Source organism: Cavia porcellus, unplaced genomic scaffold (assembly GCF_034190915.1).
Source record: "Cavia porcellus strain 051 isolate PalLab524CR breed Dunkin Hartley unplaced genomic scaffold, mCavPor4.1 scaffold_30, whole genome shotgun sequence".
Classification (NCBI taxonomy): Eukaryota; Metazoa; Chordata; class Mammalia; order Rodentia; family Caviidae; genus Cavia; species Cavia porcellus.
Window position 1 is genome coordinate 26,291,072 of NW_026947513.1, and position 21,997 is coordinate 26,313,068.

Here is a 21,997-nt window from a genome sequence, read left to right on the forward strand (position 1 = left end):
CTTGTTTTTACCCTGGATTTCCTTTCTTTGATATTCAGATTAGCCCTGACTTTGCTTGTAGACTGCGGTAAAAATTTCGATTTATAATCCAAAATCACTGAGAGGCCACCATGAGCTTCAAGTAAGGAAATTATATGATTCAAATGAATTATTGTTTTCAAAATCATTCTGGCAGAAGTATAGGCAATAAATTACTGGATGGCTAAGGCAGAAGAAGGGTTTTTGCAAGAGGTGGCTCTCCTAGTCATGCTGACAGATGACAGGGGCTTGGATCAGAGGGATAGCAGTGAGGATGGATATGGGCACCTGTCTGCAACTGCTTGTAGGAGATGGGATTTTTCCAAACTACAATCAGCAGAAATATAATAAATACTATTTAGTGAAGATCTATAATGTACCAAGTATAATACTAAGGTCTTATACTATTTCATTTAAGCACCTCCAAAGGTGCTTTCGTCATGAAAACATTTTGAATCTAGAAACAGCTCATAAATGATAAATACTAAACGTCAAAGCCAGAATTCTAACTCCCTTGCATTATTCTCCAAAGTTGTATTCTAGCTTTACTATACTATTATATGTCATAAAATAAAAACTGAATAGTTAATACTCAATTAAATGTGAAATTATATATCTAGGATTTAATACACTGTATCTACATTTCCTGTTTATTTCATGTATTGCTTTCCTCTTAATCTTATTTTAACCCTTGTGAGTCTGCCTTTTGGCCTGCAACAGCAAAGATGAAATATGTATCATCTTTGAAATCCCAAACTAACATACTGCTTTGCACAAACTAGGTGCTAAATAATTACGTATTTCATTACATATCTAATATCATCTCAGTAGTGATTTTAAAACCCCTCAAAACAGAAAAATTAAGATTCGCATGCTGCATCAGTTAAGCTAAAAATACTTCTTAATGAGAGCAAAAACTGTCTTATTTATATTTGTATTCTCTCATAGAACCAATCCCGAGCCTTAACTGTAATAGGTTACTGATAAATCAGTTGTCAATGAATAATGGTCGCTATGCAATTAAAAATAATTCTTAGAGACGCTTCCTCTAATACTACTATTTAGGATGTTCAAATCAACCTTACTAAGAGCATAATTACATAGAAACCAGATCATTTTGAGCTTGGAAAGATTTCTTCCCATAATTTTACATGCATTTGTGTATCATAAAAGACATCTTTTATTACAAAATCCTTCTTCTTTGGCAATAGGGAAATTATGTTTTTATTCTTTTTTTCTTCTACCTTCTTGTTTGGGAGGGGGAGAATATTTTAAACACTCAACATGGCAGCTAATCTGGAAGGCAAATAAGGTGATCTTCAACAATTGTTTGAAAGAAAATAGCCAAGACCTACAAGGTCTTACTAAATGAGGTAAATAATTTAATTTTGATTCAACTTGCTGCAGAAATGGTAAGACAATTAACCATGTATCAGATAATTTTCCACAGACCTGGTTATAAGGTATCATCTAATTTCATCTCTAATAATGGGGTCAGGTTTACTGTTCCATCATGAAAAAGATTTAAGGTGTTTTGCTGATCTTCAACTTGGTCAATTCTTATTCTTCACAGTGTCCCTGTAACTGGCACCTGGGAGAATATTCCTGAATTTTGTGGCAACCACAGCATGCATCCATCTACATCTTAAAAAGCACTACTACTCTCCAAAACTAAAAAGATTTCATGTATTTATGAGATACAACAACATCAAGAAATCAAGTGGAATATATAAAGAAACATCACATTTTGCTTGCCATTTGCAAAATATAGAAATATGAGCTTCCCTGATTGTTAAATAAAGAAAACAGTTATTCATTGATATAGCTGAGAAAGCAGAAATCACTATAGAGTTCTAGAAGTTTCTTTGCCTTAAAATATATTAAAGATTGGGAACTTTTGTGTCAAAGGAACCCTCTATCAGTGATGGTCTATTTTGTAAATAATTAAAGCCATTGAATCCAAAAAAAAGCATAACATGGGCAAAATATGAAAAGAAGCAATTCACAGAAGAAAAGTTATGGCTACATAGATTTGAAAAGATGCTGAACTACACTGAGACATGATAAAAAGCAGGAAATTTCAGTTTATTTTATTTTTTATTTTTTGTAATAAATACCATTTTGAGTATTTGAATGGACACTCAAGTGTGCATTCTCTCTCTCTCTCTCTCTCTCTCTCTCTCTCTCTCTCTCTCTCTCCCCATGAAAGGATATGTGGATCCTGAAATTCATTTTAATTGTAAAAGGGAATTTCATTTTGTAAACTAACCATGAAAAACCAGTTTAGCATTATCTTGACAAGTTGAACTCCCACTTACACTATGATCCAGAAAAAAAATCTAATTCCTGGTATATATGCAAAAGCAACTATTGCACATTTACAGCAGAAAGTTTGGGCCAGAATATTCACAGTAATACAATCTTGGAAACAAGCAAAGAGTCTACTGCCAGCAGAACAGATGATTAAGCTAGTTCCTATGCAAAGGGAATATCACACAGCAGTCAAAACGATCTGTAACAGTATGCAATGGCAAGAATGAATCTTACCAATACATAATTAAGTTTTTAAATGTCAAAAATTTATACATAGCAAATTCAAGGAAATTAAATGTTTTTAAAAATAGATAACTAAAATGAAAATCAAAATGGATCAATGATTTAAATGTTAAAACAGAAACATTAAATCTTCTGGAAGACAGAATAGGTAGAACTGTTGAAAACTGGGTGGGGCAAACACTTTAAGGACAAAACTCCAATTCACAGGAATTATCACAAAGAATCACTGGATCTCATCTTACTAAAATGCTTTTGCACAGCAAAAGAAATCACCAACAGAGTAAAAAAATAACACACAGTGGAAAAATTTTAGCCAGCTGTTCTCCAGACAAAGGTCTACTGTCTAAAATATATAAAAAAACTGAAAAAAATTTGAAAAATTCAAAGACCCAACTCAGAAATGGACACTGAAATGAACAGATACTTCTCAAGAGAAGAAATATAAAAGGTAAATAAGTGTATGAAAAAATATTCAACATTACTGGTCACTAGAGAAATGCAAATTAAAACACTAAGATTCCATCTCATTCCAGAAAGAATGGTTATTACCAAGAAAACAACTAATAATAAATGCTGGAAGGGCTCTGGGGAAAAAAAGAACCCTTCTCCACTTTCAGTGGGAGTACAGAGTCATGCTGTTTCTGTGGAAATCGGTGTAGCAATTCCTCAAAAAACTAGGATTAAAGGTTCCATTTTACCCAGGTAGTCCATTCTGGAAATTTTCCCAGAAGACTTAAATGCATCCATCACACTATAACAGTATATGCACACCCATGTTTATAGTGGTACAATTTGTAATAGCTAAATCTTGGAAGCATTTCAAATGCCCATCAACCAAAAAATAGTTGAAAAGATGAGGTTTGTTTTAATATGCTGAACTATTACTTAGCCATAAAGAAAGATAAAATTGAGACATCTATAACTGAATGGATGGACCTTGAGACAATAACCATAAGTGAAATAAATTGGACACACATGTAAATATAGCATCATCACTCTGATGTGAGAAACTGAAAATGTAAAAAAAGAACAAAAATGTATAGTAGATGTTGTTAAATAGGAAGAAACTCTTCAAAAGAAAAGGGGAACTGGGGGGGAGGGAAAGGAAAGAAGAGAAAAATAGAATGAAAAAAGAAGGATAAAATTAAAACAGAACTTTGTTTACAAGGAGGGGAAGGGGATTTGAAAGGAGGAAATGAGAAAGAGAAAAAAAGAAGAATCAAGAGATATCATGTACAGATACAAATCCCCTGTAAGAATGTGGTCAGCATATATACCTAAATTGTATCAATAAACATATAAATAAAGAAATTTTTAAAATAATCTGAAATTATGCTAAAAAAAGCAATGAAATAATTTATAAATGACTCATAATGATGGTTACTTTGATAGGGGAAGGGAAATATGATAGCGGGAGAATAAAAGTTATCAAGGTCCTATTCCCTGTGATAGCTGATGGATGGCTTAATTAGTGTATCATATTTTAACACATGAATTAACAGATGGATGAGTAAAGAGAAACTTTGGTGCAGGCCCATAATAAGAATATATCATGAAGCATCTGTGGATTATTATTCAAGAACTCAATTATGTGCACCTGAAACTTGTTAGAGAAAACGTGTTTTAAAAGACCTGGAATGTGGGAGACAACTCCAGTGACTGCTCTTGAATGCAAAACAATTACTGTACCTCTGATTATTTGGACTTATTTCATTATACTGATACGTAGATAGCTGGCTATGATATTTCCTTCTCTTTTCAATTGGCTCTAAGTATTTATTGCAAATAGGCTAGTGGAGGTACTAGCATGTAATCTCTAACACAGTCCTGTGTCTTCACGTGGTGTTCTCCAGTGTAAAGGATACCAGCACAGCAGGATGTTAGAGCCAACAGCTCTGGGAATGTCAATTGGGTATGAGCCTCAAGATAGTAAGGCTATGACTCCCCAGGGTGCAAGAGTTTGCAAGTCAGAAACCAAAGTGACAGCTTCCCAAAACAATTGATTGGCTACCTTAATTAGATTATGTGAATTGATCCTTCTGCATATCTTTATCTCTGCAATTTACAGAGATGCCTTTCTCCCACCTGCTCAGCCAGCTCCTTACTCAAGTAATTCCCACCATCCTCACTATCACTCATCCCTGAGCCACCCTCTTCTTCACAAGATAGTAAATTCTGGGAGAGGCCTAGGATCAGGGCATTTGTCAGCACATCCTCATGGGGATTGGATTTAGGATCCCTTGCCTGCCCTTGACTTGGAATGTGTCTTGGTGTTTTTACTCTGGCCTGTGGGTTGCATTGGAGGTGGTAGATTAAAATAAACTTGCTGGGATTCCAATAGTGTCTCAGTGGGATTACAAATATAACTTTTTGAATTGTAAGGAAAACTAAAAAGAGGGTTACAAGATGATTGAACTCAATATTTGGGATTACAATATTAGAATATAAGCTAGTAATATTTAATGATATACAAATGCAAAGTTATATAGTTTATATGAAAAAATTAACAACCTATTAAAATTTCCCCTAGTTATCCACCATCTTTATGATGTTTATTTTGCAGTGGCTATTTTAGGACACACACAAAAAAATATCTCACATATCCTTATTCTAAAAATGTATGTATATAGTAAGATACTAGTGCTTTAATTAAAAAAATGAAAACATAAGAAAATAAGTTTGTGTTCTGGATCCTATCTTCTCTTGTCTTCTAAAAGGAATCTTTCAGCTGTCCCTTCCCCACACTGTATTATTAAATTAACCTCTAAGAAATTATTTCCAATAACACCTAAAGAATGATATTTCTGATCTTAAAAAAAAAAAAGACAACCTTCCCTTTTATCTTCTTTTTCAAATGTAAATTTCTGGAAAAATCTATATATGTTTCTTCAAATCCTTCCCTTTCTATTCGCTCTGTCCTCTATTACAATTCAGTTTTCATGTTCAGGATCACTGAAATTTCTTTTGTCAATACCACCAGTTTTCCCTCATCTATAGCACTGTGACCACCAATTTGAAAAATAATCTTATTTCTCTTCTTTTTAATGAAGTCTTCTTGATTCTACCTCTTTGCCTTTGTTATGCCATTTCTTTGCTCCCTGTACAAATTTGAAAAGAAACTTCTCCCTGTCTCTCTAAAATGCACCCCTACCTACACCCACCATGACACCAAAACTATTCTTGCCAAAATTGCAGAATGCACACATTCATGAGTTAAATCTAGATGTCAATTTTAAGCTTGTATCTTTTATGTTCCATTACAAGCATTCTATGTAATTGAAATACACTTTTTTTTTTTGTCTTTTTCATTTTTATCGGTACCAGGGATCGAACTCAAGACTGCCTGCTTGCAAGGCAGGTGCTTATGCCGCTGAGCTAAATCCCCAGCCCCTGAAATATACTTTTGAAAGTTACTCCTGTTCTCTCTCTCTCTCTCTCTCTCTCTCTCTCTCTCTCTCTCTCTCTCTCTCTCATTACCCTGTTACAGTGCCCACTTCAACAGGCCACTCCTCCTCAGTCTTCTGGGGCAGAATCCTCCTCCTCCTCCTTTACCTCTTAACATCAAAGACCTCAGATCTCAAGATTTACCCTTCTTCCATATCTCTCTGGATCCCCTGATGACCACATTAGTATTAATACTTTAAATGCATGTATGTTGACTTATCCATTATCTCTAAATTCCTAGCTCATTTTTGTAGATATCCAGTAGGCATCTTAAACCTAACATAGCTATAAGGCAAACTGCTCAGCCATTCTCCTAACTGCTTTTGCTATGGTCTTGACAACTTCATTTTTCTAGGTGTTTGGATTCAGCTTTAACAACTTTCTTTCTCCTTTCTCTCATATCCCACATTCCAGCTGTCATCATTTTACTGTAATTTCAAAATACAGGCAAAAGCCAGCCATATCTTTGAAACTGACAAATTTCCCTTCTACCAGCTCAGACAAAGTGTTCATTGTCTCTTACCTGACTTATTGTGAAAACCCTGTCCAACTCTATCCTTGCTTCTGACTTCACAACAGTCAAGAGGAGCCTTGTAAAGCTAGTCAGCTCGGGACATGCTCCTCTTCAAGGCTCGCCAGTCATGCCTGATCCGACTCAGAGTACAAGCCAAGCCTTACAGCCGATAAAGCTTTACATAACCTCCTCTTGTTTATCACAGGGATCTCTTCCTATTCCTCAGCTCTTTCCATCAGAAGACTCCACCCGCATGCATCTCATACTTCTACTCAGCTATGTTTATATTCGAATATCATTTTCACCAGCACTCCTTAACTATTCAAGTTAAAATTACAAAGTCTGCTCCTGCTATATATTACTTTCCAGCAGTTTATCCACATGTAATGCACTGCATGGTTCCTTCATTTCTGTTGCTTATTTTCTACCTCTTTAATTTGAATACAAGTTCAGGATGGAAGGGAAATAGGCAGTCCCCCTTTTATTATTAAATAACACCATCCTTGCTCACTTTCTCAAAACAGAATCCAAGGACTCAATTTTTTTTCTTCTATCAAAGATACCATATCAGAACTTGGTATCAGAATCATCAATTCTCTGTCAAATTAAACATCTAATAATATCTTACGTTGGTCCACCTACATCCATTTCTAGATATATATCTACAATGTTATTTCAAATTTATAAAGAAAACTAAAAGTGCACAAATAAATAAATGGAAACCAAAATTTCTCCATTGGCCCTCTTGTTTCCAGGATTGACCTGCCTTTCTTTCTGTAGCAACAGGATGAATCATGTTATAGTCTAAGTCAATCCCTCCACATGAAGCCTCCAAGATTTCCAAATTCACCAGCAGAACAATCTAATCTCCTATAGGGATCCATAAAGACCTTAGATGATCTTGGCTCTGCTTGCTGTCTCGGTCTAATTTTGTAAGAGTCTGCTTTTGTTTTCTGGATACATGCATGCCAAATAATGCTTCACTGCATAAACCACACTAATTTTGGATTTTTGAACTTGCTGTTTGTATTTCTTCTACCTGAAAATAACATTTACTCTTACTCTTTTTATGTCTGGTACCTTTAGGTCTCAACCCGAAAGACATCTTCATTCCTCATTCCTATGTGAAATAAATTCCTCACTCAGTTCTCTCTTTTGGATGCTATCAGATTACCCTACAGAATTTTTATTTAATTGCTTTATTTATTTCTTTGTTATTCTTACCTCTCCACACTACTTAGTTGTAAAAAAGGCTCTATGTGAGGGCAGTATGTATCTTGAAAACCTCCTATTGTTGCTAGTATAAAATAAGTTCTCAATGTACTGGTTAAACAATTGAGTCAATAAATCAATATGACAAAGCAAAAAAGAAAGCTTTATCTCTCTGTGGATTAAAAATGTTTATTATGCATTTTTAAAACTATATTCTCCATTGATATCAAGTAATGAGAGCTATCATGTAACAGAGGCTTAATTTTCAGATTGAAATATATATATAATCATTTGCAAACATTGCAAGCACAATTTGATTTGCATGAAATATTCCCAGTTAAACCTAATGAATGCAAGTTCTCACATTTACTTGTGTAATTTTAAATGTTATTACAGATTTGAAATAAATTTTTCATTTCACTCTTTAGAGAACCATAGTTTTGCTTATTTCAAGGACTTGCTCAGGTTTAGGGTTGTAGCTCAGTGATAGAGTGCTTGCCTAGCATGTGCAAGGCCTTGATTCCAGGATTCTAAACAAAAGGGTTTGTTTAGAAAAAGTTGTCTCATGATAAACAAAATGATGCAAAGTACCCCCAGAAGTGGTCATAACAATAGACCATTTGTGTGACTAAGAATTTAAAGATCTGGATATGAGCTGTGACCCTTTCACTGTATGGCCCCAGAGCCAGCTGTATGGCCCCAGAGCAATTCCCACCTCTCCATCAACAAAGAGATGATTCCCTCTGCTTATCTCTTTATGTGTATGTGATAATCGTATTAAATATTATATATGAAGATGCTTTCAAAACTGCAGCAATCCCAACTAATGTGAAGTCCTATCTACTAAATTAGTGAGGAGTCTTACTCTGCTCTGTTACTATTCCAGAAACACTGTGGAAGATGATCCAAAGAAGCCATTTATATTTGAAGCATGTCTAATTCCAGATCATGTGCTTCCAAAGATGAGACGTACATAAGGTGTCATGATTTATATCTAGATATTTGTCCAAAGCCTCATGGTCTCAGAGATAGGGTTAGCAAATGGCAATTGGATGATGGGGGAACTACATATAACTTGCTGTTAAGTTGTGGGTCTGGTCCTGGAGCAGGTCACTTGGAGTGCCTGACCTGGCAGGATGTCTCTCTTTAACTCCTCCCTTTTCCCATGGCATAAGAAGCTTTGTAAAACTTCTAAAGATTCTGACACAAATAAATCTCCCTAGCCTTAAATTGCAGGGGTAAGTTACTGTATCTCAGTGACAAATACAAACCAAGACACAAGGCTACACAACCACACAATAAATGGAAAAACTGTAAGAGCAAGATCCCTAAAGCATCTTCCAGCAATTAATACTCAGCTATGCATTTTTATGAAGGCATATTCCAGTATTGAAAGTGGGCAAGATCCATAAAGGATGACTTTTTAGCTTCTTTTGGAAGGGTTCACTTGTGTGCCACTTCTAAGCAGGTGCCGGCTACTTCGGGATGACAGGAACTGATTCAGCGTGATAGGAACTGATTCATCAGAGGCTGACAGAACCTCTCCCCTTCAGAAGTCCATCCCAGCCTCTCTCCACATGCCCCTTCCCTCTCTTCTCACCTTTTCTCCTTTCCTGCCCCAACAGGACAATGTGGAGACCAGGGAGAGGACATCCCAGAGGGATGAAAAGAAGAGAACCATAGCACTTCCTTTTACTTTCTCATTGCAAGCTGTGCTGCTGAGTTAAAAATATGTAATTTAGCTTCCAAATCTATTTCAACCCCTGCCTGGCCTACTGAGCAGTCACAAACCATCCAATTTCAATTCAAATCTTTGCTTTTAGCTTTATTTTAAATGGAACACAGCAAACTTGTATAAACAGATAAAAAGTAAATGTTCCACAAAGAGTAGAAGCAGGATTAAAGGAACCAGGAAGTCTATCCATATTTATAATGTACCAGCAAAAATCTAAATTGTTTTCACCTTGGTTTTAAAACGCCAGACTTTCTGGAAAATATAAAATGTCACAGAAGGAATCAAACTTGCAGCACCGGGCGTCTGTATCAATGAGATTTCTTATTATTTTTGGTGGAGCATATTCATAATTTCACATAAACAGATAATACATTCCTGCAGGTGATAATTATTGTTCCTCTGTCCCATTTGGATACTATAAATTTACAGAATGACCCAACTCTTAAAAGTGAAACACATCTAACACAAATATTTATGAGCAGTGACACACACATATACCCACTCGCACATGCTCTCGCGCACACACACACACACACACACACACACACACACATATACACACACACCACACAAAGCCCTTAAGCTGCGTTGAATAGTAAATTTTTAAGAATTAATCAATTGCTAACCCTCAAAGAGGGTAGATTCAACACACAAACTTTTGAAAGCATCTCCACATGAGTTAGTACAGATTACTTAGCAAATAAGATGGCTAATAATGACCTGGAGAGAGCTATATTATAGTTAACCAAAATCCAGGAATGGCTTACACAGATTATTTTCACTCAACTTATTGTACGTGTAATGGGACATAGTATATGGTTAAAAAAAAAAAAAAAAGATCCGTCTATAATGGGTCCCATTGTCCTTTTGAATTATAATTTGCTTTATAACCAAATGGGCAAATATGATTTTAACTTTCAACATTTAAAAATAAAAATCATATTTTTCCATTTATAACCTTTTCCTTTCATTTATGTTCAGGAATATCAATGTTCTGTTGAATATTTAAACTACTTAGGAGTAGATACTTCAAAAATATTTGTTTCTTGAAATGTCAGGCTTAAAAATCTCTCTGGACAGTTAAAATCTCTTTTATTCACATAGTCTTAAATGGTATCATATCATCTGAAGCATTCTCCATAAAATGATTTTTGATCTAAAATAACAATCTCCCAGTCACTCAAAAAAGATCATGCACTGACAAATGATTCACTTCTCTAATGAAGTAGCTTTCAGATTTGCATGAAAGCAAATGTCATGTGTGCAGCCTAACCCCAGAGTGGCAATTCTCACCCATCTTCATCACTGTCAGCTCACCAATGCTTCATATCTCACTGGCTTCCCATAACTTTTTCAACAAAGTCCAGAACAAAATGGATTGGAATTCAGAAGAGCGGATCCCAGGTTATCACTTACATGCTACGTGTCCTTGTCTGAATCCTTTCTCATCCTAGTGTCCTCATCAAGGACACTAGGTAGGCATATACTTCTTGCTCAAACTCTTACTTTATCTCCAATGACTCTTTCTATGCTGGAACTTTCCAATTATTTACTTTGTCCATTCTCCCACTCTCTCTCTTGTATACACTTTCAATAGGAAGCGTTAAACATTTCTTTGCTTCCAATATTTTACAATACTCATCACATCACATAATATCTGATGCCATCCTGATCTATATGATTCTGTCTTTTAAATACACAACCCAAGGATGGGTTCACCTCCTGCTCCTGCCGTGTATTCCTGCTGTGAACTTGATCAGGTTATTTAACTTCCCAAGCCTTGATTTCTTCATTTGTAAAATAAGGAATGTAATGGCTTTCTTTTGGACTTGTAAGAGTTTGAGTAATGCCTGTAAAATTGCCACGTTTAAATGAAAATTTGGTGAAATAAAAATATTAGTGGTTTTCATTATTGTTACTACTACTGATGTTCCAAGAATATCAACTTCTTTAAGATAGTGTCTATGTCTTTTCTCAGTGCATTTGCTGAAAGTGAGAAAGATCAGTGCAATAAGAAGCAACAAGGGACCTTCCCATGAGAGGATGTGGACCAATCCTATCAAGATCCCAGCAAATCACTTGTTCTCACTGAACTAATCCAGAGGCTGTTTGAGGTGAGGAAGTATATCTTAAGATTTCTGAGACTTTAATGCCTAGTACAAAGCTTTCCACAATTGGTTCTATTATAGATGCAAAGGAATGTGACTAGGAGAGCGACAGTACTGGTAATGAATCATTCTCTGTTGTTCTCTCCTATTTGTTGAAAGAGATGAACTGAACACTCCTGACTCCCAAGGCCTAAGAGGGAAACAACTGCCACCTCCCCAAAGAAAGTGAACAAGAACAGAACAGGAAAGGTCTGGGTTTCCTACCAGGGAGGCAGCTTCGTGCCCCAGATTCCTGTCCTAGGTACAGCTTTTGGCAGGCCAAACTCTTGGCTGAAGAAGTAACACGTGGAAAGACAGAGGAGCTCAGATGAGCTGCCTCTAGTGCAACCCATTCTGGGCAAAGGGACCAGGTTAAGGAAAACTCCATTCTCAGGGCGCAGGGCAGCAGGGTGGTGGTGGCTAAGCACCCAGTTCCCATTTTTGACTCTGCCTCCTCCCTATCCTCCCCCACCCTGCAGGTCCCGGGAGGTAATTAGTGTGGGGGAGACGCAAAGCTCCTGAGGGGCAGGGAGATGGGAAAGGACGGGTGGGGGCGGCCTCATTGTCATAGGTCTCAGTAAGGGGGAGAGGAGAGAGGAAGAGAGGGATGAGGAGAGGGGAACCTTCATTTCTGCACGCAAGGTATACCTACAGATATTCCCACAGACAGACAGGTGGAGCAGAGAGGGACAGACAGGACACACTTGTGCCTTTGAAGCAGTCCTACCCCCAAATCCAGGACGCAGCCTGTTGTCATAACCATCGAGCAAACTGTCCAGGATGCGGGTAAAATTTTCCGGGCACAATTTCTCCTCCTTTTCGTTCTGTCCCGGGGATTCGTTTAAACTGTAAGCGCACACAGAGAAACGGAGGTAGGCGGAAAGGATTATTTTAAGAAAGCATCTGAGAACAGGTGGAAACAGGTTTGCCTTCTAGGGAAAGAGTCCTTTGCCCTAAGCTAGAGGTAGCTTGGTGGGGGGAGGGGGAGGGCCGAAGACCAAAATGGTCCAGAAAAGCGCATCCCTGAGCCAGGCAGCATGCACCCCAATACCCACAGTCGTCTTGGGCTCTACATAGTCACGGCAAACCTTGGCTTCAGCCCATAATGTTGTAGTGAGAATAGGAAGGTCTGCTTCGCTCCAGGAGGGGTAGGTGGTCAGAAGGGGCGGGGAACTGGCCGCTTCTCCGCCTTCCCTAGCCCCCCAGGACCCCCGAGGACTCACCAGGCAGCCAGGCACAGGGAGCGCAGGAGGGCGAAACTGACCCCGAGGCACAGCGCGATCGCGGGTACCTTCTTGGCAGAAACCATCTTTGCAACATGCCATACTTTAAGCCTGTTCACGGTTCCAGGCTCTCAAGATGCCCTGAGCAGGGTGCGAGGTGAGGGCAGAGTGGCTCCCGCGGCGTGCGCACACTCGCGCTCACACTCGCCCGCGCTCACACTCGCCCGCGCTCCGCCAGCCTGAGCCGCGGTGGGCGTGTGTGTGCACGCGGGCCAGGGGAGGCGGAACCTGCCTTTCCTCGCCCCCTCCTTTTCTCGCTCGGCGTTCTGTGTGTATGTAGAGCTATGTATACTGCGCTGCACCCTTTCGTGCCCGCACCCGCGAGGGTCTGGGGTTGACTCGGCGCGCCTGCGCCTCAGAGCTAGACAAGTTTGTTCCAACCTGTAACTCTGGGCACCAGGACCTGGATCCTTCGCGCCTGCTTCCCCTCAAACCTCCAGCCCCAAAGAGGTCGCCCACCACTGCAGCTGCAGGCTTCCCGGGCCCCCTCCTGGACCCCTCCCTCCCGGATCTCTCCAGCGGAGTTCTCTGGTTCGGTTGTATGAGAAGCCATTTGTGCCCATTGTCAGGCTGGACGTGGAGAGAGGGCAGGGCGGGATCGCTGGGCTTAGGAGCGAGAGGGGCGCATTGGTGAGAACAGGAGCCAAGTCTGAGACGCTTTCCCTCAGTTGCTAAAAGATGAGTGAGGAGGCGGTTTGCAAAGACACAAGAGACACTTCTAGATTACAGGGCTACAACTCCCTGGGGTGACTGTCACCAAACTGTTGGGAAGTGAGTTCCAGCCCCACGCAGCAATCAAGGGATTTGCCAAGCTATTGCCTTTAAAATGCCAAATTTCTTCCTCTCTCAACCCCCACCCAGAGCAGGCATGCACTACACTTTGCTTCTCCATCCTTTCCTAAAGGGGAGGTCAAAATCACTTTCACTTCTTAAAATGCAATTCTCTTTCAAAATGTGGGTGACTGACACTGAAGCCACCACTGTGGGGAGAGGAGGCACAGGCAGAGGAAGAAGAGGGAAAGAAAATATGCCAGTGGGGGAGAAATACATAGGTTAAAATGGAGGGAGCGAATCTCCTTTTATGACTCACAAGGAAGACTAAACTCTCTATATGTAGTTTTTATAGAATAAAGCTGAGTACTTTCAACAGAACTTCTTAAACCTTAACCATTGACTTCCATAGGTGGAGAGATTTTCGCATGAATACTTAAGCATGTGGAAATATGCAGAGCATGTGTCAGTAGTCACTTCCACAATGCCAGACCGCTAGAACGAAACCCCAATTACTGTCTTCTGTTTAGAACTTTCACGATTTGTTCAGATTTTAATGACTACTTGGCAGCTGTAGGATGAAAATATTACCTTAGAGAAGAGTTTGGAGGTTTTATTTGCTTTCATCTCCTGACTGAAGTTCTCTTTCAAGAAAGAAGACAAAGGTACTCATACCTGTAACAGTGAGAGCTATGTGTTCTCACATAATATTCTACATTCTGTAATTGCTGCCTTCATAAACTTTATGTTTCATCCTAAGTCTATATGTAACATTCTACTTTCACAGACTGTAACCTCATTGAGGCTCAAACTGGGTTTTTGTTCACCTGTATTTGTATATTTTTACAGTGTATGGCATATTGTGTGTTTGCAAGTATTTACTGAATGAACAACTCAAGTCAATGAATCACTCACTCTCAAATCCATTGTAGTGATTCAAATGAAATTCAATCTCTGTCTTTTGGAAAAAACAATTGAAGTACCAATGTATCCCACAAATATGCCAGGAAAACACTTGTCCTTACAAATTTTCCTCATAAAATCTCATATTACATTATATTGTTATAGTGAATCATATAGTATTTTTCCAATCTTAATACTTTCCTACACTTTCTAAAATTTATTGGTGTTTCCCTCTACAATTTCCATTTAAATAGTATGTCAAAAAGCAACCTTGGAAAAAAGAAGTTCCATATTTTAAAAAATAAATACTTAAATTTTTTGAATTTTAAATATGCGAAACTAATTCCTTGAAATAAAAAAGTGCATTCCTTCCAGTGAGGCTGTTTCCAATTACATTACTATTGACTGGCATGTAATTTAAATTCAGGTGAAAATAATACTAAAAGTACTATATCTGATTTTAATTTCACAACTCTTCATTTATACAGAAATAACAGCATTATTTAAGGAAGTTGTATATTGCATTCTCTGCTATCAAAACATATTGCCTGTGTTTACTTCTCCAATATTAAAAATTCCAATATTAAAAAATTCAATTTGCTTTCAATTTTAAAAATCACTGAATTTCCACTGTTTTCTTTATAAGTACCTGTTCATATCCAGAATTATAAAACAGTTTATCTGATCATCTATATAGTGGTACAGAAATATGAATGTGTTAAAATAATACCCTTGTCTTCAATAAGTCTTTGATTATTTTGTCTAGTCAAATTTGAATTGGACCCTAATTATATTACCTCCAGGTTTGTTATGTTAAGCAAGTCACATTTTATAAATTTAGCAAATAGGTACATCTCTGATTTGGTGGGATACAAATAAGAGATTGCTTTACTGCTAAAGTCTTAGGATGGACATAATAGAGTTTATAACACTTAAGAAATAAAATGAAACACAAACTGTCCTAACTATGCTCATTTTTTGTGGCACTGTTTGTAGCTTTCATTAGATTTTTAGAAAACTGTGGGCAACTATAGTAAGAAGTAAGATTTTAATACAATAGATGATGCATATAATGAAACATACAAGCAAGTGAGCAACTATTTTTGACTGATGTGTTATAAACATCTCAACTGCAGTTCGTAAGCTTTTCTATAGGATCTATAGACTATTTTGTAAAATTTAAGTGTGTTTTATGGATATTCAGTCCCATTCACTGTAAATTTATCAAATGTACAGCTAGCTTGGTAAATGAAATTTAGAGTGGTAATACATCAAATGGGAAATGTTAACTGTTTTTGTTTATTTTTGGTAACTATTAAACCAGTTATAACCATTAGAGGAAGATAATGATGTGAATTACTCCTTTAAATTCTGAAGGCTTGTGGATATAAAGCCAGTTTAAAATATTTCTGTCTCAAACATACAGTAGTTATTGATTATTTTATGTTGATTCATTTCTCTGTCACATTTATTTGTAACTGAGAAGAATTGATTTGATGCTCTCTAGTGATGCATTTTCTTATTTGTATTAAAACATTACACTGAAATGTTACTTGTGTGCCAGCCTATTCTATTATCATTGTCTAGTTATTGATTTTTATCTCCACTTGTTTTTATTGTTTATGTGTGTGATGTACAACACAATGTTTCTATAAGCATATATATAGTGAAATGATTAGGAAAGTCAAACAAATTAGGGTATAGATCGCCTTACATAATGAATAATTCAGCTTTCCTAGTTCTAGAACATGACACCATCAACATAAAGGTGGAGAGATTTAATTTGGCACACCATTTAGTCCGTTGTCAGTTACTTCCAGGCCTAGAGCAAGGGAAAAAGATCATGGTGGTAGGTCATGGCAGAAGAAACATGCCCATTCCATGACAGTCAAAAGGAGAGAGAGACAGAGAGTAACAGGGAGGAAGAGGGTACTTTTTCTTTTCTTCTTCTTTTTTTTTTCCCAAGTAGAAATATCATAGTAGAAGGCATGGCAGAGCAAGGCTGCTCACTTCATGATAGCCAGGAAGCAGAGAATTTGGTAGTGATAAACATACTCCCAAAAACATTCCCCAGTGACCATTGTCCTCCAACTGAGCCCCAACTGCTAACAGAACGTTCATCAATGATCACCCAGTGAATTAATCTTCTGATTTGTATTGTTCCTTCATGATCCCATCTCTGTTCCACTAAATCCAGTCATGCTGACAATTAAAGTTAACTGGCATAATTGTCTTTGTGCACCTAAAATCTTCACTTTGAGCAAGCAAATGTTCAGTATGTAATACAACACTACTATGTCACCATGCTGAACGATTAGATCTGTAAATTTATTCATGGTATACCATAACGAAATGTCGGTGTCACTCCCGGCTGGCAGGAAGGACACACAACAAAGTCTGGCAGTGGACAACCTTTTCTTTATTCTCCTTCTCCGTACAGCCTGCCCCGGGAATCCTCCCGGCCGAAGCCTCTGTTGGTCCGCTCCCCGCGGCTCCTTGCGTGCTTCTCCCTACAGTCTGTCCCGAAGCCTCTACCGGTCCACTCTCCGCGGCTCCTTGCGTGCTTCTTCTGCTTCTTTTTTCGTGGCGGGAGAGGCACTCACTTTTATAGGGTTACAGTGGCCAATCAGTTCAAAGCGCGCGATGCGGGCTGATTGGCTAACATCAGTTGTTGCTAGGCAGACTATCTTACAGGGCGGGTTGTGAAGCAGGAGATCTTACAGGGCGGGTTGTTTACCAAGCAGGAAGCAGGAGATCTTACAGGGCGGGTTGTTTACCAAGCAAGAAGCAGGAGATAAGCGCCATCTTAGCACACTCGATGGGAGGGGTAATCTAGCTCAGGCTTTGCTCTTTCCTACAGGCCTCACGTCCGCCAAGTAAGGCGACCGGGCTCGGCCGCGGCTCCCAACAACGAAACTCGTACCTTAACCAAACCAACATCTTCCTATTCTCTCCCACTGCACACCCTGCTCCTTGAAATACTTACTTTCTACTCATACGTTTGGCTCTAAAGTTTCCACTAGATTGGGTTTTGAGATCTATCATGGGGACTGATGGAGCACATTTCCAGGTATATCCAGGTGGGTCATAGAAATGAGGCCTTGGTGTCTGTGTCTAGTCTCTCACCCCTTCTGCTCTGGCACTTCTCCTGTTCCTCTTCCTGGCCACCATGGACTAAGCATCTTTGACCACCATGACCTTTACTTATGATATTTCTGCTGCGAAGTCAGCCAAACAGACTGAATCATGCGCCAAATTCAACTTCTCCTCCTTTAAATTGTGGGTATCAGATATTGGGTCCAGCAGTAGGAAAATCTAACACAGAAACTAATTAGTACTAGCTCATACTAGAGAAGTGGAGCCTCTGCTGTGATTGTACCTATCAGTGTGATTCAGAAGCCTGTGGAGAAGTTTGGACACTGTAAGATGCTATAAGCAGAGCTTATGGAGGAATACTGGTCAAAGCTCAGAAGACCAGAATGTTAATACAAATACAAACAGCAGGGGCTGGGGATTTAGCTCTGTGGCATAAGAATCTGCCTTGCAAGCAGGCGGTTGTGAGTTCGATCCCTGGTATCGATAAAAAAAAAAAAAAAAAAGTGAACAAAAAACAGTTCCAATGACACATTAAAAAACAAACAAACAAACAAACAAACAAACAAAAAACAACCAAATAAACAAACAGCAAAGTCCAAGCCCGGGATGTTTCAGTTGGAAAAAAGTACTTGATTGGCAGATGGACTAGAAACCATGTTTGTTATACTCTGGCAGAAAATTTGACTACATTTGGTCCACGGCCTGAGACTTTAGGAAACTAATATTAAAGGTGGTAGATTAGTTAATCTTGCAGAGGAAATTTCAAGATGACCTAACATTCAGGTTGTGGCAAGGATACAGCTGACTGCTTTTTATCCAGATTTACAGTGATAATTAGAGCCAAAGGCAGAGTAGAAAATTTTGAAAACCTTAAATTTTAGCCCAGAATGAACTGTGGAGATGTCACTGTTAGATTTGTACAATGGAAGAAACTAACTGCTTTGTACCGGGAAAAAAAAAAAAAGCGGGGGGGGGGGAATGTTTTTAGGGCATCTCAGAAATCATTGAGACCCCACCCAACTTAGGTTCATCACAATTTAAGGAAAGTCCCTGGTACCCCTGTTGAGAAAGGCCTCCTAGAAAATTGGCTCTCCAGAATTCATTTTACTGTGCTTGGCCCCCCATATCTCAAGAGTCTGTTCCAGTCTTGGTCCATCTGAGGGCTCTAACTGACACTGTCCATTTGCTGCTGGTTTTGCTGCAGTGCAGACTGCAAGATTTGTGGGGTTGGAGAGGCTAGGCATGAAGGCCCTGAGAGAGCAGGGCATGAGGCTATCAAAATGAAATCAAAGATGCTGAGGACACCCCAGGAAGTAGCAGCTGCCAGGTATGTGGAGTCTCTGCTAAGGAAAGCCACAGGTCATGAATAGAATCTCCAAGAAAGAGGCCATCTGGCTGTAACTTGCAAGGTCACAAGGGTAGGTTTGCCCAACCATTGGGAACTCACATTTTACCACTCTGTATTTATTATAAAATTAAATATGAAAAAATCTGAATGTTCATCAGTAGTGAACAGAGAAAGAAACTGATGGTATAGGAATATGATGAAATATTACTCAGCCTTAAACAAGAAGATGCTGCCCTTTGCTGTAACATAGATGAACATGGAGGATATGGAGCCACAATGTTGGCCTTGTTGGTTTCAATAATACTTGGCCCAGAGAATTTTTTATATCCCCTATTGCTTCCTTTTGGAATGGAAGTGTTTTCCCTGATTATGTGATTTGTTTTTTTTTTTAGTTTTGTAGATGTTCATAGCTAAGAATTTGCCTTGAGTCTCAGAAGACATTTGAGCTTGTAGCTTTAAAATTTTCTGAGTCTTTGGGTAGAAGCAATATTGTTTCTGGTTGGAGGTGAAATAGTTGTGGTATGTTAGGTGGCATTATAAAATTACAACCACTTTTTTGGAGATTAAGTATGGTTTAAAGACATGTTTGGTTATCAAGTTGAAAAGAGGAGGGCTATGGTAATTATAGTTTCAATTTGAATGGATTAGAGGTCTACCTGGCTTTGATTAAGCACACTTCTAAATATGTCTAGATGGGTCTTGGAAGCATAGTCGTGGGATCTAGGGCTAGTTCTTCATCCCTCCAGCCCTGGCATTTACACTCTTCTGCTCTGCTTCCTGGCCATCATGAACTAAGCATCTTTACTCTGATACTCTCTTCTGCCACAATATGATTATCTTGACACCAGCCAATCATAGACTGAAATCATGTGGCAAATTAAATCTCTCCTCCTTTAAACTGACGGTGTCAGATATTGGATACAAAAATTGGAAAACTGACTGATATACCATGTATTCACTTTTTAAAGGATTTCACATACAAGTAAGATAATTTAGCTTTTACTTTCCTGTATCTGGCTCATTTTGCTTACCATGATGTCCTCTATATTCATCTATGTCATAGCAAAAGACAGTATCTTCCTGTTTAAGGCTGAGTAATATTTCATCAGGTCCCTGTGCCACAATTTCTTTCTCTGTTCACCACTGGGAGGCATTTAGCTTTTTCCATATTAATTATCTAGCAAGCATGAGAGTGTAGATATTTCTACGAAGTTCTTATTTAATTTTTGATATATGTGTAGGATGGAAATTCCTGGTCATATGATAGTTCAATTTTTAATTTTTTGAGAAACTCCAATACTAGTTTCCATCATGGTTGTAACAATTTCCATCAATTGTATTAAGGGTTCCTCAACCTGGGGAAATTTTACAGATTCTACCTAAATAAACATTTCATAATATAAATATAATAGTGTTGCTCCCAAATCGGTATATTTTGCCATATAATTAATGTGCATTTAGTTGTTTTAGAATGATTATTTGAAAAAGAAATAATACTTATACAATACTTGCATCTTATATGAATAATCTCCACATATGAAAGTATAATAGATACTTTAGTTTATCAACTAAATAATTTTTTAGACTTGTTTATGATCAAGTTGGATATTAAAACAGTGTACCCATAATTAGCAGTCTTCATGATCTCACATTAATCTAAGTCATAATAGAAAATACTATCTCTCTAATCCTGCTTTGGTTTTACTTAAAAGTCCAATTTTATAATAAGTAGAAAGAATGGAACCACTTTAAGTAATTGATTTAGCAAACACTTTGAAGGTTCATTTGCTAATGGCTGAAATATGAGAAACATTATTCATTTGTTAGGCCTTAAATTCTAGATTAAACTTTCATAGTAAGCTTATAGTACTACTGCGAACGACTATTTTGTGTGTGTCTATAAACAATGAATAACACATTCACAAAATACTGGGTTAGTCAGCTTTTTGTTGCTGTGACAAAATACCCAAGAAAGTCAACCTAAAGGAGGAAAGATGTGTTTTGACTCAAATCTTTAGAGGATTCAGTTTATAGTCAACTGGTTCGGCTTCTTTTAATCCCATGACAAGGCTTGAACATGGTAGAAGAACATGATGGAAGGAATATGCTTATTTTATGGCAAAAAAAGACAAGAAGGTGGAGAGATAGATAGATGAAAGACAAACAGACAGACAGACAGACAGACAGACAGACAGACAGACATGGCTTCTGCGCTTTCTCTGTCTTCTGCTTTTGTTCCACCCAGGCCCTCAGCCTGGTCCCATCACATTCACAGAAGACCTTGCTTTTTTCAGTTTGCTGCCAGGGCCAGTCTTTGCAAACACCATCACAAATGCATTCGTGTGTACAGGTGTTTTACTAATTTCCTTGGCATTTCTTAATCTAGTATTGCCAATCAGTGTTAACTATAACAAGAACTAATTATTAGAATAAATATTCCCGTCACTGAGTGAATACGTACATATGGTATTTGTGTGTATTTTCAAAATTGATGAAGAAAATTACCTATTATCTAATAACTCATTTTCAGAACCTAATACTAACGAGCAACTTATACATTGCCAAGAGTTGGCCAAATTAAACATATTGTTAAGTTTTCCCAAGTGTCTATTTTATGATAAATACAATATTGTGTTTTCTATCGAGAGATATCATACAACCAAGCCATCTCATGCCTATGTGATAGACCTTTCAAACTTTCAAACCTGATCATAAAAAGACATTTAAAAATATAGTTTTTTGTCAGTGAAAAACCAGAAAGAAATTAAATGGGACATAACTGTAATTTTATCATAATAGAAAGGGAGTGCTGCATTCCATTAGTTAAATTTCTGTAGCTGTAAAAAATACTACAGGCTGGGCACTTTACTAAGAAAAGAGATTTATTTAACTCATAGTTTTGGAGACCAAAAGTCCCAGTTATACAGTATACACTGGGCCCTAGAGATGTCCCCTCTGGCTGCACTGGAC

At 38.0% G+C, this 21,997-nt stretch overlaps 1 protein-coding gene across 4 annotated transcripts in view; it reads right to left on the reverse strand.

The window, feature by feature from the left end:
- Gabra4 (gamma-aminobutyric acid type A receptor subunit alpha4) overlaps nucleotides 1-13,232 on the reverse strand; it is a 67,789-nt gene extending 54,557 nt beyond the window's left edge. For 2 of the 4 annotated variants that reach the window (XM_063240754.1, XM_063240753.1), the window contains exons 1-2: nucleotides 12,850-13,232; nucleotides 12,354-12,472 (exon numbers count right to left, since the gene is read on the reverse strand). In XM_063240754.1, the coding sequence (XP_063096824.1) occupies nucleotides 12,354-12,472; nucleotides 12,850-12,935 (205 nt within the window). In that variant the 5' untranslated portion in view covers nucleotides 12,936-13,232. Of the gene's footprint in view, nucleotides 1-6,541; nucleotides 6,561-12,353; nucleotides 12,473-12,849 lie in introns of those variants that run through there. The other 2 variants (XM_063240751.1, XM_063240752.1) reach the window with 2 other exon arrangements.
- Between the last annotated feature and the right edge of the window lie 8,765 nt (nucleotides 13,233-21,997).